This window comes from Mustela lutreola, chromosome 6 (assembly GCF_030435805.1).
Source record: "Mustela lutreola isolate mMusLut2 chromosome 6, mMusLut2.pri, whole genome shotgun sequence".
Taxonomy (NCBI): domain Eukaryota; kingdom Metazoa; phylum Chordata; class Mammalia; order Carnivora; family Mustelidae; genus Mustela; species Mustela lutreola.
Window position 1 is genome coordinate 67938834 of NC_081295.1, and position 19034 is coordinate 67957867.

Sequence of the window (19034 nt, forward strand, 5' to 3'; positions counted from 1 at the left end):
ACTGCTTTCCCTGACAAGGAGTTCGGCACTTACACACTGTACACCAACACAGTCATAAGAAGCTAGCTAACCACAAAAAAGATGGCAAGAAAGAAAGGAAGAGGAGTCACCAGACCATCGGTCTCTGAATTTGTGTGTGTGCGGGGGTGTTATCCCCACTTGCTGCTCAAATTCTTATTCGAAGTTATATAAAAAAAAAAAATACTTAGTTTCATAAATCCAAAGGATCTCTCAGACAAAAGATTATCTCCTTATTTCAACTGGCATTCAATAGCAACACTTGGTGCAATAAGTGATTTCAAACAATTTCTTAAAATTTCCTTATTAGAGGATAGCATATGATTTTATAATGTTGCAAGTCCATTTTGATTTACCAAATAATTTTTTCTAAAGTGATTATATCATAGTAAATAATCTTGCTTTTGAGACAGAAAATTCAAAGGCATTCTGAAAAAGAATTCAATGTCGAATTATTTTGGTAAAATTTGCTGGTTCTCATTAAAGAACAATGAGCCACTGAAAATTAATTACAAACAGATCTGACAGTCTACGATAAAAACACTTAAATGTATTTAAATTGCTCTGTATTTTTTAAAAAAGATTTATTTATTTGAGAGAGAGAGAGAGTGCGAGTACATGAGAGTGTGCGCTGGAGGAGGGGCAGCAGGAGAGAGAGAATTTCAAGCAGACTCCCTGCTGAGCGCAGAGCCCAACACAGGGCTCAATCTCTTGACCCTGGGATCATGACTTGAAATTGCTCTGGATTTTTGAACAAAATAAAATTCCAACAAGGTGCCTTGCAGTAAAATGTCTTGATTTTCTTACCTTGCCATACTTCTGGGCATAAGACCCTGTGAGCAGTGAGTGGAAAACAATGATGGTTTCATCCAAGTCCCAGACAAACACACGCTGAAGAAAAATACAAGTATCAAAGAATTATCAAGTTCTAAAGAAACAGAAATTTCTTAGTTGAAAACATCTGACTTTGTCATTGGGCATAATCTCAATACCATTCTATAGAAAACTACTCTACTCCATTCATTTTTTTCCAAGTTTGCCAGATGTCACTGTGATAAAACCAGAGGGGGAAGAGTGATTAAAAAATAAAGTCATAATAAGCTTAAATATCAGATGTCCTAATTTGAATGTATTCCTCTAAATATTTACTTACAGTTAATACCCCAAAAGACACATCTGAACTTAGGATATAAGTATGCTTAAAAGCTTATTTTAAAATCTCTCACCTCATGGATTCATGAGGTTTTGCAATTTGTGTAAAAATATTTTAAAAAATATTTTTAAAAAATCATTGAGCAATCCCTAGACAGAAATTGCAAACTGTAGAACTTTGGGTTAGATTAGGCCTTCAGAGGGGTTGTTTAGTTTGCACAGTGTTTAGAAAGATTTCAAATTATTGATCAACATTTCAGGATTAGAAGATTTCACATAAACATCAGGGTTCTGAGCACAGCAGGGAAACAGGAAGATATAACAATGCTCACTGACATTCCACGTGGCAGTGATTTGTGGGCCCTCTTCAACTAGGCCAATCCTCCCTGCTCCCCACATTCTGCTGCTGGCTCCCTGACCCTGTTCACTCATTTCTGTCACCTTCTGGGTTCCTGAAGGCGCTGGAATGTGCTACTGTCCTTCAGGTAAAAGGAGTGATGTTTTACAAAGAGGCACAATGGCTATCATTTGATTTTATCAAGTCTGGAAACTTGGGTAGGTATTTTTCTTAATTGAAGGATGCGGTTGTGTAAGAAGTAACATAGTATGGTTAAGATAGTTTCCCTGATGTTTTAGAATAAAAATCAGCCTGCTTGGCATGAACATATCTCAAAAGAGCTTTCAACCAGAGGAATGGGATGCAAAGAAGTTTTTATACAGATAAAAATGTTACCATGTTATCAAATGATCGGAATTTTTCCCATTTTCAGAAGACAACTTTTCTTTTCCATACAGATTAATTTCACCTTTTTTCAAATTTTATTCACCCATATAAACATTCTTCATTACCATAATACTACCAAACAGAGTGTCTCTCAGAAGATTATCCCACTAACAGTGACTTTATTTTGTAAATTTCTGTTTGTGTCAATTAGGACCAAAAGATGCAATTATCTCAGGCCTGGAATTTATAAAGTTCCATCGTTTTTAAGTTTTTAATTTTGCCATTACAATGGATGAAATCTCAAATTTTAGAGTTATGAAGTCCCTACACGATGAGATCCACTCATTTCATGATACTTCCTTCTTTTTTTTTTTTAAGGTTGAAACCTTATGGAACCATAAGGTGTAGAATATCATTCAGTAAAATAAAACATCAGATTCCACTCCTTACGGATAAGTCAGCATACCTCCAGGTCACTGTCAGGAGGCGGGGAGGGATTGTTTTTCCGGCCTCTTCCTCGGGATTTTGACCCAGAACTTCTGCACGTTCTCTCATCAAGATCTTTGATAGGTGTGGAAGGGCTCTGCACGGTATCAAACTCTCCTAGAAACAACATGACGTGTGTCAAGAAAAGCTCTTCATTTTTAGATCAGGTATGAGTCTTTGTTGTGAATTATCTTAACGAATCTTTATACAATAGAAAGCTCCTCCTGACAAAAAAGATTTATCATCCCAAATACACAAAATCCCCATTCAATTAAAAATTTTGCAGGTCACACAAATCCCCCATAGTTTCAATCTACATGATCTATTAAACCTGAATGTGTTTTATACTCTATGTGTCTTCACCTTCCTTGTCTCTACTGTCCCCTATATATCTATCCAGATTTAGCTCTGTTCCCCTCTTTTTTTTTTTTTTAAAGATTTTATTTATTCATTTGATAGAGAGAGATCACAAGTAGATGGAGAGGCAGGCAGAGAGAGAGAGAGAGAGGGAAGCAGGCTCTTTGCTGAGCAGAGAGCCCGATGCAGGACTCGATCCCAGGACCCTGACATCATGACCTGAGCCGAAGGCAGCGGCTTAACCCACTGAGCCACCCAGGTGCCCTGTTCCCCTCTTTTTAGGTCAGAGCTCAAAGGAGGGGATGTCTTCTTCTGGATCAATCCCATCCCTCACCTATAAACTTGACTCCCAACCTCACCCTCTAAGGGAATTGTGCTCCATTAGTTAAACCCTTTCTTAACTTTCTTCCCACCTCTTGCTTTTTTGTGGGCCACAAACAAGTTTAAATGTCCTTCCCTTGACCTTGCATTTTCACTGAGAAGTTATCTGCTTGCTATCTTCTCTTTTTTAAGGGATACTCCTTAAAAGAGTAGTACATTACATGACAGGGTTGTCCAAAAGAAATATGATGTGAGCCACAAACATAACCACATATATAATTTAAAATTTTCTAGAAGCCACAATAAAAAATGTAAAGAAACATGTAGAATTAATTTTACTTGTATATATATTAATTGAGCCAATATAAACACAATATTATCATTTCAGCATGTAACCAACATGAAAATTGTCAACAACATGTTTTCATCTCCTTTACATTCTAAGTCTTTGAACTCCTGTGTGTATTTTATACTGATAGCAGACCTCCAACTGTACTAGCCCCGCTACAGGTGCTCGACGGCCACTCACGGCCAATGACGACAGCAGTGGACAGCCCATGTGTCTCCACTTCTGGACATCTTATTTGTCATGATCGCTTCGCCAAAATCCTAATAAAACTACTCTTACTCAGAGTCCTGTTAACCACCTAACCAACAGATGTAATAAACAGACGCAGTCCTTATCCTTATCCTAGATGCCTGAGCTGTGTTTGATCTTCTTAAACACCACATCCTTAGAGCCATTATTAGGCTTGTGGTCTCCTAGCTCTGGAAGTTCTCTCACCAGGCCTTCTCTGTCTAGGAGACACGCACTCCTTTTCCTCCTCCCACTCCTTGTATGCTAGTATTTAAGAGTTCCAACCCTCCGTCACAGTCTTCCTTATTCAACACCATCTGGACGATCTAACCCTCTCATGGGTTAATCACCTTCTCTGAGATGACCCATACATAAACCTATACTACCAATGAGGCCGCATCCTACAGAAGATTCAGACTTTGTATCTAACTGACCTCTGCATGTTCCCTAGGTACCTGAATGCCTGACATGTCTACAGCTGGGGGTGGGGTAACTTACAAGGAAAGTGTACTGAGCTGTGGCAAATCTGTAGGAGTGGGTTTGCACAAACCAAAATGACAGTGAGGTCCTCACAAGTAACAAGGGTCAGACGCACTGTAGGACTTGAAGCATTTCACTCAATCTCTCTGAAGCACTTTCTTTGTATATTAAAGCACGGGCAAGAACAGCTGCTTTCTGAATTACTGAGGTAAAAATGATTTATGCTTAATTTGATGTGAATTATATATGTAAACATTTCTAGGAGAGTCTGAGGGTAAACTACATTTAAAATTAAATTTAAATTACTACATTTAATTTAAATATAAAGAAATTTAACGATTATGCTTTGTCATAAAATTAAGGAAAAATAATTATGAGGACAGCCAAGTAGTTATTAATCTAAATAAACAAATCTGAACAGGCTAGACAGTATCTAGGTCATATTTCTTCCGAGATGTTCTAAATGAACAGTCATTTTTACATACCTCACTTGTAATTATTTCCAATGGTTATAACATTTTCTTTGGGAAACACTGTGCATGTCAGGACGGCATCAAAAGAAACCATGTGTCTGTGCTTCAAATATCATTTGCTCTTAAAACATTGTTAGCATTGTTCCTATGATAGGTCTCTGCTAGTGACTGTGTTAGAGAGGTCAGTGTAATAAAGGCTTCATAATTTTCAGTTGAATATTGATTGTCCCATCTTAGAGTAAATCATGTTTCAGCTTGCACAAGTATTAAATGAGAGATTTAGGTATTTAAATACATGCCAACTTAAAAAAAAATCACACAAAAATTCTCTATTTTTAGTAATTTTTTAAACAGAATTTTCATAAGGTTACTATGCCCTCCAAGCCAAATGTTCCCGTTCTGATAAAATGCTGATTCAAATTAAGCCCCATTTATTAAGTAAGCTTATAATTTTTTGGATGGCCTTCCTCAAAAACTTGTCTTTCTACTCATGATAGATCAATTTTCAGCTGTTAACTATCATGAGGCACCTTTGCTCTTGCAAAAATGCAAGAGCTGAAAGGTTGAAAACTTGCAAAATTGCAAAGCCATTGTGATCAGTTATGGGTGGCTGATTGTCAGCTGGATCCAGAAAGAAAGAGTTTGGCAGAACAACTCAGCTATTAAATGAGCTGGAGAGCCGGCTGCTGAAGAGCAGGAGGAGGAAGAAGGGAAAAGACTGGTCATAGGCAGTGTCCGCATTTCAGTAAAAGTAGGATTTGATATCACTAATTCTTGCCAAGTTCCAGAAGGATCTTAAAAGGGCTCTAAGAATCTGGACAAAATAGACCCACGTGGGGGGCCTGGGTGGCTCAGTGGGTTAAGCCTCTGCTTTCAGCTCAGGTCATGATCTCAGGGTCCTAGGATCAAGCCCCGCATTGGGCTCTCTACTCAGCAGGGAGCCTGCTTCCCCCCCTCTCTGCCTGTCTCTCTGCCTACTTGTGATCTTTCTGTCAAATGAATAAATAAAAAAAAAAATCTTAAAAAAAAAATGAACCCACGTATTTTGAGGAAAGTAAAGGCCTATCCTTTTAAGAAAATGATGAAGAGTAGCTCCACATTTATCCTTAGTATGTGTTACGTGCTGCCTTCTTTCTTAAAAAATGTACTGAAATATGTGTTTGGCTCCATTCATTCATTCTGAGTCTCCTCATGTCTGTGAGATTCTTGCATTTTGTAACCTGGAGCAGTTTCTTGCTTTTTCCTTCATGTGGCTAGAACTTCCTTAAATATGTATACTATGCTTTATTTGACTTTTGTGAATGAACATTAGGTTATTTACAGTTTTAGGCAATTACAAATAAAGCTGCTATAAACATGCTTGTTCAGCTCTTGTGGACATAAGCTCCTATTCCACCAGGGTAGATTTTTAGCGGTGGGACTGTTGGATCAGAGGAAGATGTATATTCATCTTCAATAGACACTGACCACCTTTTCCTAGTGTGGTTGTATTAATTCACTCTCTGACTAGCAATGAGATTTCTAGTTGCTCTGCATCCTTGCCAATAGTTGGCTTTGCTAGCCTTTTATGAGCTATTGTGGGGCTATGTTGGTCCCACTATAGTTTTAATTAGCATCTTCTTGTTGAATAATGATGTAAAACACTTTTTTTCTTTTCTTTTTTTTTGCCCATTTGGTATCTTTATGACATAACTGTTTAAATCTTTTGCCCATGAAAAAAAAAATGGTCTGGTCCCTAGGTGGCTCAGTTGGTTAAGCTTCTGCCTCCACCTCAGGTAAAATCCCAGGATTCTGGGGTAAAAGTCCTGCATCGGACTCTTTGCTTGTCTCCTTACTTCTTCCTCTACCCCTCCTCCCACTGGTTCTCTCAATCCCTCTCTCTCTCTCCTCTCAAAAAAAAAAAAAAAAAAAAATTGTTATCTTTTTCTTATTGGTTTGTCAGAGCTCTTTATTGTAAAACATTCTTTACATATATATGTCTGACTTAAACTTTAACCCAGTGAATTTGGTCCTTCATTATCCTCTTTTAATAATGGGAGAACCAGAGGCACATGAGATTTTAAATTAACTTACCAAGATGAAATAGCTTGTATGCAGAATGCTGGTATGATTGCAAAATTCCTGCTTTAACTACTAGGTTATCCTTTCTCTCCCAAACAGCGACAGACCCTCCAGGTTTCCAGGTTACAAAGAGGTCAAACTTAAATCTGTTTCTACCCATCAAAAGAGTCTACAGACCTCTTATAATTTTGTGAGGGCCAATGAATTCTCAAAAGATCTCCACAGCACAAGAGTAGGTCCTGATGAGTGCACGCGTGGCATCTGGGTCCCTAGAGCATCCACCCAGGGGAACAGCTCTGACCTCTGTATCTTTGGATGGTGCTATATTTTCTTCTGATAAACGGCAAAACCAGGAACTTAAACTCAGTTGGTCATTAAATATTTGTTGACTTTTTTTTTTTTTTTTTAAGAGAAAGCTGTTAATTTCAGTGTCTCTGCCAAATTTCACTAGGGTACATTAATGCTGCAGGTAGGAGGAAAGTAAATTGGCAGAGAAGTTAAATGTGGTCAGTCCTTTCTATCTAAATCCCCTTATTAGCTTCACTTAAATGAAGGAGCACTTTGCCTGCCTTCCTGTCCTTGTGTGAAATGCCATGAAGCTATGGAAATTCTACTGAGTTCTGCCGAAGAAACTGGTTTCTTTTCAAAGAGTGAAGTGATCTTATTATATCCTTTACATTTCTGAAATATCTGTAAAGTTTAATTAGGTAATGTATTGTAATGCTTGCCAAGGTCTCAGAATAGAGGATGATACTGTTACAAATTACTGATTATTTTTCATTTTCAAGATGTTTAAAATACTGAAAGAGCGGGAGCTACAAAAATTTGTAATGTTCATCAAACTTTTTCAATGCAAATCAAAAATATAGTATGCCTGAGATAATCTTTGTTAAAGGCAAAAAGAGGTCTTTATAAAGGTAATATAAACTCAAATATCTGTTCTTAATCAGTATGCTAATGTTTCTTTAAATATATTGTCAAACTGCCTAATAAGGTAAAGTCAAGAACTGAATGCTATTTGCAATTTCCAAATAACATCAGTCATTACCAATTGCCCTAGGCTTTTCTTGGGCCAACATTATACGTGATTGAATAATTCTCCTTTAATTAGTACAGTAATGAATAAGTATACCTTCTAAGCTTTGGTTATTTAGATGGAACTTAATTTCCAAGTCTAAGTCAGAAGAACCAGCAGCTGTCTCTTATAGAACATAAAGTATGTTTCTATTTTAAAAATGAGAGCTATGAACAGTTAAGGATTTATGAAGAACTATGAATTTAATTGTTAGGTTTCTGTGTTCAGTCCAAAAGGCAGAGCTGGTCAATGGGAAATACTTTTCATACCCTTGAATTAAGTACCTCAAAATTCATCAATAACAAAGAAAAATCCCACAGTTATAAACTGGTTGGTTTAGATACATGCCAGGTCTAGAAAAACAAAATCAAACTTAAAACTACCTTGCCTGAAGCGCTGGGGTCACAGAATTCCCTAAAAATCCAGATATGTTACTGTTATAATATATAACAGTTACAAGTAATATATAAAATATATAACAGTTACAAGTAAAAATGATTTCTTCTTTAAAATTCAACATAAAGTCTGATAAGACCTGAAAATTTTATAAAACTCTACTTGTTGGCATTAGGAATCAATGGAAAGCTAAAGAAATTGCATTCTAATAGGACTATGAGGATGTTACACATGGATGTGTCACATTCAAAGTCATACATTCAGAATACCTATGTGCCTGGATTTAGTATTTTTAATGTAAACAAAATAGCTATTCTGAATATTTATTATTCTTTATTTAATGGAAAGTACCCATCTCCGTCTTTCCTGCAGAGAAACTTTTGTGATCACACTGAAATTAGAGCAAAATACACAACAGCAAATTCCAAGTGTTATCCAAAGGGTATTATATTTGAAAATCAAGTGGTTTTCACTCATGGTAGTTCTACTCTAGTGCACTCAAATACTATCTGCTGCTCCTGGTCCTGTTACTCAGTCTCCAGTACCTTGGTGATCAAATACTTGTGTGATTTTGTTTTTAATACAGTCATCCTACCCTGTTTCCCTTTGCATTTACTACGGAGAAAAATCTTTCACAGTGTGATAAGACATCCCCTTATCTAAAGTATCTCTAGTATCCATTAAGCAAGTATTCTAAAATCATATTTTCTTCTTTCGTCTTTCTTTCTCACCTTCTTTCTCTCTTTCTCTCTCTCTCTTTCCCTTCCTTCCTTTCCCTCCCATCCTTGCCTCCTTCTAGATTCATGCACAGGGTCGCACACATGCATGTGCATGTTGTGGGGAGTGGCAGCAGGAGAGGGAGAAAATCTACAGCAGACTTCCTGCTGAGCTAGGAGACCAATATGGGGCTTGATCCCATGACCCTGAGATCATAATTTGAGCCAAAACCAAGAGCCGGACCCTTAATCAACTGAGCCACCTAGGCACCCCATACATTCTTTCACTTAAGATAATATTTTTGATGAAATGTAACTACTGGCTCAAAGAGGATCAGGACAGATTTAGCACATGTGATTTAAGCTGAAATGAGGTTAAGGCAAGTGAGGTACAAAGGGTATGAAATTTAAGGGCCTTGAGAATGAATGCCTCCCTCAATTTTGTACCCTGTCCGTCCCTGGCCTTACTTAGTCCCAGCCCTGCATACGATACAACCACTCAGAGAGGATGGGGCTAGATGAAAAGACTAAACAGGAGCCTTAAGGGGACAAGGACCGGAAACTCAAGAGGGCTGTGTGGTCATAGAAGGGAGGTTCTAAAGGGAAGATAAGGAGAAAGAAACTGAAATGTAGGACCACCAAAGACAAAGTCTAGTAGAATACTAGACAGTTTTTCCTTGGAGCCACAATTAGAAACCATATGCTGAAGAGGGGACCAAAAAGAAATACCATTATTTCATCCATTCATGATCTGAGCATATTTTGGCTATTACTTGAAGTGTTAGCTTCATTTTAATTCTTTAGGTTCAAATTAGTTTCTTGCTAACATTCTTGTATTATCTAGCATTTTCCCTTTCCAACACTCATACAGTTTTAATTATTTGCTTGAGATTTGTCTTGTTTGTCAAATGGAAGCTAAAGGTATGCAGAGATCTCATTCACTACTGGAATATTGGCAGTACCTGCGACCTATTAGGTACTCATAAATAATTGTTAAATGGCCTTAAATCTTCTTGGAATCACCGGTCCACTTAGAATTTATAGTGTTGTTACCATGTTTCTTCATCTTCTTGTCCTTCCAAATGGACAAAAAAAGATAAGTTTGGATCTTGCAAATAACTGAAGTCAGAAAAAAAGAGCTTGAACATACTAATGGTGACTATGAAAATTCTTAACTTCATTTTTCTTATTGAACCTTGGTAATACTTTATATATTCTAGATGCAAGCCCTTTATCAGATATATGCTTTCCTACTATTTCCTCCAAATCTGTGGCTTGTGTTTTTATTCTTGTGAGTGTCCTTCAAGGAACAGAAGTTCTTGATTTTACGAAGGCTTATTTCCTTTCTTTTAGAGATTGTGTTTTTTAATGTCATACTATGAAATCTTTATGTAACCACAGCTGCAAAAATTTCCACCATGTTTTCTTCTAGAAGGTTTATAGTTTTAGTTCTTATTCATATGGTATATGGTGTGAGTTACAAGTCAAGATTCTGTCTCAGGATTTGTTTTTTGTTTGTGCTATTATTGTTGTTATTTTTGCATATGGATGTCTAATTGTTCCAGTACCATTAAAAAAACAAACAAACAAAAATCCCTTTATTCTCCAATGATTTCACACCTTTGTCAAAGTTCCATTTTTGAGTGTATGCTTACAGGTCTATTTCTGGACTTTCTATTCTACTCCATTGTTCTATGTATCTATCCTTTTGTCAATACCACACATTTTTGATAACTGTACTTCATAATAACTCTTGAAATCAGGCAATGTCAGTCACCAAACTTTGTTCTTATTTTTCAAAATTATTTCAGCTAATCTAGTTCCTTTGCCTCTCCTTTTAATTTTAGAATCATCTTGATGACTTCTCTAAAAAGTCCCACTGGAATTTTGAATAAGATTACAATGAATCTTTATTAAATTTGCCTGTAGCTTGAAATCCTTCAGCTGTGTCAGCAAATTCAAGTCCAGTGGCACTGCAGATAAGCTTCTGACAACGAAGAATACAACAGATCTTAAGTAAGTGCTAATCAGAGAAAGATATTAAACTACCTACCAATGATCTTACACATCCTAGGAATGTAGGAAATGTTCACTGCCCAGAGCTCCTGAGGATTCACAAAGATGAAAGAGCTACACAGGCTCTCAAGCTTAAAGGAAATACTATCAGTTATACCCAAAGAAAATAATATTACTACAGCCTTTCCATATTGTCATGATCTTTACAAAAGAAAGGATTAGTCAGGCAAAAGTTCCACTGACCTTTTTATACCCATATGCATGTATATACATATATATATATATAATCACTTGAAATTAAAATCTCTTAACCATCCACATCTAAAAGAAGGGTTTTTTAAAATGCTGGAAGAAAAGCCTCATCTTACATGGCGATATTGGCCCAGATGAAATATCAGCATCATTAGATGAGAACTTTGAGCCTGGTCTCCAAAATGTCTTTTCCCCCATGTAGTAGACCCAGCAAAACATCAAAGTATTTCATCTGGATGAAGATCTGTACCTGGTTGGCTGGTCAGTCCTGGGAGAGATTCCTGCAACTGATAAGTTGAGGTGGACGACGATGTGCCATCAGCCGTGTTATTTGATGTCATATATGCCCCGTACGTGGAGGCTGAGTAATACTGTGCATACTGGTTTTGGCCAAAGGCTGTGTAGGATGGGTAATCCTGAAAGAAGAATTGAGACTTATGTGTTCTTGAAAAAGGAATTACTTCTGGTCCAAAGAAATCACTATGGTAACTGAAAGGTTAGTATTTGGTTCCATTTGTTTTAGAGTCCTCAGTTTTGAGGTGATCCTAGTGAGTTCACACAATTATGAACTACCCTGCTGGCTTCACCAACCAGGTCTAGCACATAACTCTCCAACTGCCTAAAGGCTGCACATGCCTCACGTAACCACAATTACTTATCTGGGGATGTACGTCCTAAGGTCTTAGGTGAGAGAGTAAATAAAAGAAAATAGAATAATAGAGTTTTTTACCCACACTTTCATAGGCTATGTGTCGTCTAAGGTCTTGACTTAAAGTGCCTAGTGAGGTTTTTAAATATTGAGTTTGCCTCATTTGCTAGAGAAAGAAGAAAGCATTGAGTCAACTCCTCTGTCCTGCCTTTTATTAAAAAATTATAAGAACCTTAAAGTAATCTAAGTAATCCTTCAAAATCCTCTACATATTAAGATAACAAATAAGAATTTGTTGTAATAATTTGTGTTTAATGTATCTAGCATGTTTTAGCCCAAATTGTTATCAGTGATGATAAAACTTGGTCAGGATTATGATTCCCCGATACATGTTCCTAAGGGAACAAAGATACACATTTGATGCGGTTTTCAAAAAAGGAAAATCTTTATGTAAGTAAATATCTGTATAAGCAAATATATGTATTATCAGAAAGGATTAGGTAGAGATGACCCTTGACTAACATGGGTTTGACTGCATGGGTCCACTTATATGCAGATTTTTTCAATAAATATAGAATATAGTACGGTAATGTATTTTCTCTTCCTTATGATTTTCTTAATAACATTTTTTTCTAGCTAACTTTATTGTAAGAATACAATATATAACACCTATAACATATAAAGTCTACGTTAATTGGCTGTTTAAGTCATCAGTAAGGCTCCCTATCAACAGTGGGCTATTTCAGTTAACTTTTAGAAGAGTCAAATGTTACACATGGCATTTTGACTGCATGGGACAACCCCCATGTTGTCTAGTTCAACTCTAGTATGGCAGGAAATGAAAATTCTGTTTGTCTGCTAATTTCAAGATCTGATATTCCCCATCACCACCTGTAAGCTAAGGAAAACACCTCTCAGCAATACTTGGACAAAGGTCCTAGCAACCTATCTTTGTCAGAGTAAGACACTTACACAGGCAGTGTTCAAAGGTGTTAAGTGGATTCACCCATTTAATCCTCACACCCGCCTATGTGCTATTGTTACCCCATTTTTCACTGACGGGGTCGAAGGCACAGTGTGGTGAAGTGATCTGTGTGCTCGAGGTCAGACAGCTAGCAAGTTTCAGGCTGGAACTGGTCCCCAGAGAGGCTGACTCCGACGTCTGTGTGCTGAAGCTGTCCCTGAGGCTGCTAACATCCTTACGGGAAGTTGAAGTGACTTAGAGGAAAGGTCCACACTACTAGCTACTGGTGACTAAAACATATTTTTGTATTCAAACATAGCTCAGAGATCTTCCTCCCACTACTATCACCCTAGTCCAAGCTACCTTCACTTCCTGTTGGAGCCAGTGGACCAGTTTTCCAATTTGTCTCATTTCCAGGTTTAGTTTTCTCCAGAGTGATATTTTCAAAACAGAGACTGTATGACACCATGCTCCTGCTTGGAATCCCTTAATAGCTTCCCACTGGGCTTGTGTAACCCTCACAGAGGGATACACATACAGAGCCCTGCCTATCTTTATAAATATGCTTCCCCCTCTGCCCTCCTGCACAAACTAAACGCTCCCCTTCTTGGAATTCACTGGTGCACCAAGGGTTTCACCTCTCAGAGGTGAACCCTTTCTATGCCCGAAACACCCTGGCCCTCCTTCTTCACCAATCTTAGGAGACATCCCAAATGTCGCTTCTACAGACAAGCCTTCCACAAAATCTTCCCTACTCAAAATTAGATGTCTATTAATATTTTTAATAGACTCCGTTCTGACTCTTCGTGCTTTCCAATTCTATATTTATTCATGCATTTACTGGTTTATTGTCTGCTTCTCTTGGCAGTTGGTGATATCCAGGAGGCCAGAACCAGGTCTTATCCACTCCAGTCCTCACTTACATGTCCCCAGCATACAGACCAGGTCCTAAGACATAATAACTACTCAATAAGTGTTAGCTAAACTAATAGACTGGCATTTCAACCATGGTCCAAGATACAGGTTGTGAGTCATATTGGAGCCACTCTATTTAAATGTTTAGATAGTATTAGATTTGTTTTGTGCTATAAATCTTTCTTCTACTTTATGAATCTTTTATAAATCCTCCCAAGTAGAACAAAGTAGTCTTTCTTTTATGCTATACACCACTCTGCCTAGTGTTTATTTCTACTATTATATTCATTATATCCTACCCTCTATTCATATTATTTTCCTATCTGTTTCGGTAGAATTGCTTCCTTCCAGACAGCAGAAAATAATGACATTATTTTTGAATTTCAATGCCTGGTCAAAAGTCTAATGAATAATAAGAGCTCAATAAATGTTTCCTGTATCAACAAAAAAGTAAGTAAAATGAAGCTACCTGGATTATCAAAAATTCTCAATATTTTTCAATATAAAATAGACATACTAGCTTTGATGTTTAATATTTTAAGAAACCATTTTTTCTAACTAATGCCAAATTACACGATTTAATTCTATGAAAAATGGTATTTTTCCACACTAATAATCACAATTTCTTTTTTGCCTTTTGTTACATTAATAAACATTAAAAGAAGGCAATTAATATAATCCCTTCAATAAATCCAAAGAGTGTACTTGTGCAATAACTTAGATTTTAGAATATATAAAAGTCTAACAACAATGTTAAAGTAAAATAGTGTATTGTCCAGCAAGGAAATCAACTACCCTTCTATCTCAACGACTCTGAACTTGACAGAACTAGGAAATAAGCAAAAAAGATTCTGAAGTGTTAGTATATTCACCCATCGCAAACGTTCATTCTCGCTCCACACACTATTCTAACAAACTAGATTTTAGAACTCACAAAAATACTAAGAAAATATAATTAAGAGGAGGACTAAGGACTACTAGAGGCAAGCACCCTGACAAAAGCAAAAATTACAGCTATCAGGAAAGTAGGAATCAAACATTTATTAAAATGAACCACAGAATTAAAAGAAAAAAAATCCAGGAGGCATTTGATTTAGTAGCAAATATTCTGTACTATCAATGTCATAACCTACTTATTGGCTGTAGTTCAATTTCTTAATTAATTTTCATAATAACTTGTCAAAAATGAAATTATATTTAGTAAAGAGTTTAAAATAACATGAAAGTACACAATATATTTTGTAGTTCTGTGCCAAATGATTAAAATAAAAATCATGGCTTAAATGTTTAAAGGACATACAACCAGAAAACCTAAAATGCCCAGAATAACACAGATCCCAAGAATTGTGGAAAGCTAATTTTTTATCACCTTGAAAAAACCTTTTTCTAGGAGAGTATACGCTTACATGATAACCGAAACTATTCTTCAAAGATCTGAAATAGACACAAAAAGCCTAAATATAAAAAAGCTACTATACCTGTTGTGAACCGCTAAAATTTGTTGAATTGGAGACTGAATTATTTGCATAAATAGTAGATGATGGTGCAAAACTAGAACCTAGAAATAAAGAAAAAATTGCACTTAAAAAGTATTTATTTGCAAAATTATAAAAACATTTCACTTTGCAGAATCCAATGAGAGAAGTATATTTTTAATTTTGTTAAGGCAACAAAACATGAAATTTGAAGTTGAGAGATTTATAAGGAAATGAGTGCTTAGTTCTATCCTTCTTGTGACAACAGATAAATTCTTTGCTGTAGATTTCTGTTGGACTAAACAGGAGCACATGGGAACAGTCTTAAGGACAGCAGTTAACCTTTGAAGGTTAAATGCCTAGAAGAGCAGGGTTTTCAAAGAATAAAATGTTATGCAGACAGAGTACTCCTAGGAAGCTACTGGAACTTTCAAATGGTCATACAAGCTGCATATGCACACAGAAACCATTTGAGCTAAACACGTGGATGGGCTTAGCTTAGGAAACATAGAACCAACTTAGAACTGATGCTTGCAGCACCCTGTCTTTTCTTTCCTCCTCTGTCCTTTCCTTGGAGCCAAGAAAGATGTGAAGCGGGAGTCAGACTAAGTATAGTACAGTCACCCAGGGCTTGAGAGCCTTCAAAGATCTGACTACAAAGTTAGAAATTTAATCGGTTTTTAAATTATTTTTTCAATTAAAAACAAGTGAGATATCAATGTAAAGATCATTTTTAAACATATCTTCCATGGAATGGACTTAGGAAGAAGTAAAATGAAAAACTACTGACACAGCTGATTACTTGTTTTATCAATGTGTTTAGAATTGCAATAATATTATATAATTAACACAAACTGATCTGGCCCAGAATATCCAACATGACGTATTGGGGGGAAATCAATGAAAATGTACTCATGGTTGCTTTCATACTCCTAACTGATGATGTGTGGCCCACTGTGACTTGAACATTTATGTAACTATATTTCTATATATACTACTATATATCTACAGTTTAGATAAAAAGAGACCTGACCTTTCAGCCAAAAAGGTCTAGGTAACTATTTCACTTTAGTTGATGGACTACAATTTCAGCACTGGGTTGATTAAAGAAGTATGATTTAGATAACCCCAAATGTATGACAGAACAGACACAATGACAGAAAGCTTTTAATGCATTTACTATGTCACTAAAATTCTTTCTGCAACTACTACCTAATGACCAAATGTAGAAGGAAAATTAAATACTCAGATGTAGAGGATTGTTGCGGGGGGGGGGGGGGGAGTACAAATTATATAAATATTTCTAGTATTAGAAATATTTATATTTCTAATTATATATTAGAATTATATATTGAATTGATTATATAATTACTATATTGAATATATAGAATTTTATTAGTAATTATATAAATATTTCTAGTAAGAAATAAAGTATTAATAGAGGAGAGGTATTTGAGGAATGAACAGAAAATCCAAAATAGTTAAATGGTAAACGGGACTTAGAAAGGTATTAACTCAATTTTAAATATAATCAAAGCAGCATTACACACTTAAGGAATATGGACAAGAAAACGCACATGAATCTTTGAACCTCACTTAAACAGATGCCTGTGTAAGACTGACATGGCTCGGAGGTTACTCTGCTTGGACTTAGTGTCCTGCCAATTTCATACAACTTCAACTTAAGTACTGAAATTTGGTATAGGTCACGTTTCCTGATGTATATTCAATTCTTTCCACCATGTTTTTTTCTGTTTTGTTTTTGTTTTTCCTCTTCTCTAGGTATTTGTCTTTCCAGATGCAAACAGCAGTAACAATTAAAACCATTTTCGTGAAGGCATATCCCTATTCTGAAGCCAAGGAGTCTCATCCAGAGAATTCCTCCTCACGTAACATGGTTCCTGTGGGGTGGCTTACCTGGCATCTGGTAAGAATACGGCGTCTGGCCTGGCTGTGGGGTGGAAAACCCTGGGCTGTAACTGAGGCACCCGCTCTGTAACGGGGATGGGGTCTGTGAAAGTCCACTCTCCGTCTTGATGCCTGGCAACATCACGCCCAGATCTGTTTGGGAAATGCAGAGCGCAGACCCTCGCATTAGTAGAATGACCTTGCTCCTGAATTGTCACTTATGCTAGAAAATCTAAGCACTAGGCATCAGGATTACCCGCTCATAAGCAAAGAAGCAGAGAAAAAAAGAAAAGCGATACCGTAAGTGGGCAGGCTGTAGGGCTGTCCTGTCTGTGAGTAGGCTGTGTAGACCGCTGGCTGCTGCATCCCCGAATACTGAGTCTGGCCTGCGTAGGCAGACATCGTTTGAGCTGCTGGTGTAGAAAGAATGTGTGGATAGGGCCTAAATATCAGAAAAATAGCATTACTGTGGCAACAAAGACTGCACATTACTTCAGACAGCTTAGATTCAGTGAAACCTTATCATAGCCAGGAAGTAACCCTCTTCTTCATCCACAATACAATTCTAACAACAGGGAAAAGACAAGAGTCCAAACGTCCCAAGCTCTGCTACCAGTCAGTATAGCAACTTGGGACAAATGGTTTAAACTCCTTAAAGACTTACATCTCACCTATATCATGAGACATCTGGATCAGAAAGTCTTCTGTTTACAGTACTTGTTGACCTCTGAAATAGTATCTCAATTAATGTGCAGACCAGGGAAGTGGAGTCCAGGTCAGTTAGCATAATCATGAGCTTACCTACAGTTTCTACCTACAGTCTCCCCTGCTGCTATACCACAGATACACAAGTCATGAAAAGTCCTACCAATTCTCTGCCAAGAACAGGACATTTAAAAAACAAAAAAGAAAGGAAAAAGGTAGGCAGCTGCTTCCTGAAAAGAAATGGAATACCACCCCTTTTATTGTGCCACATTTTACAGAATGTTCCCGAACAGATATCCAAATCTGTCTGTACTTAAGGGCAGAGACTGTAGCTGCTCCAGAGAATAACATTTAAAGTGTGTGGATCATGACTCCAAAACCTTAACACATCTGGCTGCTTGTAACCAAATTCAGATATATACCTAATATTGTTAAATTTGAAATTTCTACCTCTGCCTTCAGTAAGTTGACTTTGTTTGTTATAAAAACAATGGAGCACATTATTCTAAAATATGTGCCTGAGAACTTGAAATCCCATGAAAATGATGTTATATGGAACAAATTATGAAGGGTTAACATTTGAATAAGATGTAATCTTTTCAGATTTTCCTTAAGCTAGTCAGCATTTTTGAATTTCCATTCAGAAATCAGTGTTTTCTGGTTTGAGCTTGATGCCTTCCTCGAGGTATACAAAAATCCAGAATTAAAGGGACAGTCTGGACAAACAGGAGTCTATCTCTGTTCCTGGATTTGTATAGGGTATTTGTCCATACATCTAACCCACCCAACTGCTCTGTGCAAGCATCCATCTATTCAACTATCTATGACACACTTACATACACAAAGGAATCTACGGAGCACTTACTTGGAAGGATATAGCTGTGGGGAATATTGATGTGCTGATCTGGGGCTGTAGCCACTACTTGTTATTACTGTAAGAGACAAAAAAACCAGTGCAAAAAAAGTTGCTTCGTGAATATGTTTCACTAGAATGACAAAGCCAGTTTGAAGAAATTATCATGTTCAAGAGATGTTTCTACAAATTCACTCATTTTCTAAACAGAAAAAAAAATCATTTTCTAAACAGAAACAGATGCCTAAATATTTTCTTCTAATGGAACTGCGTCAAGTTTGGCCTAAGAGCATAAAATGAAATCCCCTCACAATCCTTTCTCTCTGTCGTTCTTTCGCGTTCTCACATCAGTAGCATATTCTGACGTACGATTAAGTAGGAATAAATATCCTTGATTCCAGACCATTATGATTTCATGACAAAGTAAATTTTTAAACATTTTCAAACTTTAGGTTTTATGT

The 19034-nt window shown here is 36.7% G+C and overlaps 1 protein-coding gene across 3 annotated transcripts in view; it reads right to left on the reverse strand.

The window, feature by feature from the left end:
* The window catches only part of EYA4 (EYA transcriptional coactivator and phosphatase 4), a 272068-nt gene that overhangs the window by 36549 nt on the left and 216485 nt on the right, over positions 1 to 19034 (reverse strand). For all 3 annotated transcript variants that reach the window (XM_059177515.1, XM_059177516.1, XM_059177517.1), the window contains 7 exons: positions 18586 to 18652; positions 17315 to 17457; positions 17025 to 17168; positions 15111 to 15190; positions 11355 to 11520; positions 2361 to 2497; positions 826 to 909 (listed from right to left, as the gene is read on the reverse strand). In XM_059177515.1, the coding sequence (XP_059033498.1) occupies positions 826 to 909; positions 2361 to 2497; positions 11355 to 11520; positions 15111 to 15190; positions 17025 to 17168; positions 17315 to 17457; positions 18586 to 18652 (821 nt within the window). The remainder of the gene's footprint in view (positions 1 to 825; positions 910 to 2360; positions 2498 to 11354; positions 11521 to 15110; positions 15191 to 17024; positions 17169 to 17314; positions 17458 to 18585; positions 18653 to 19034) is intronic.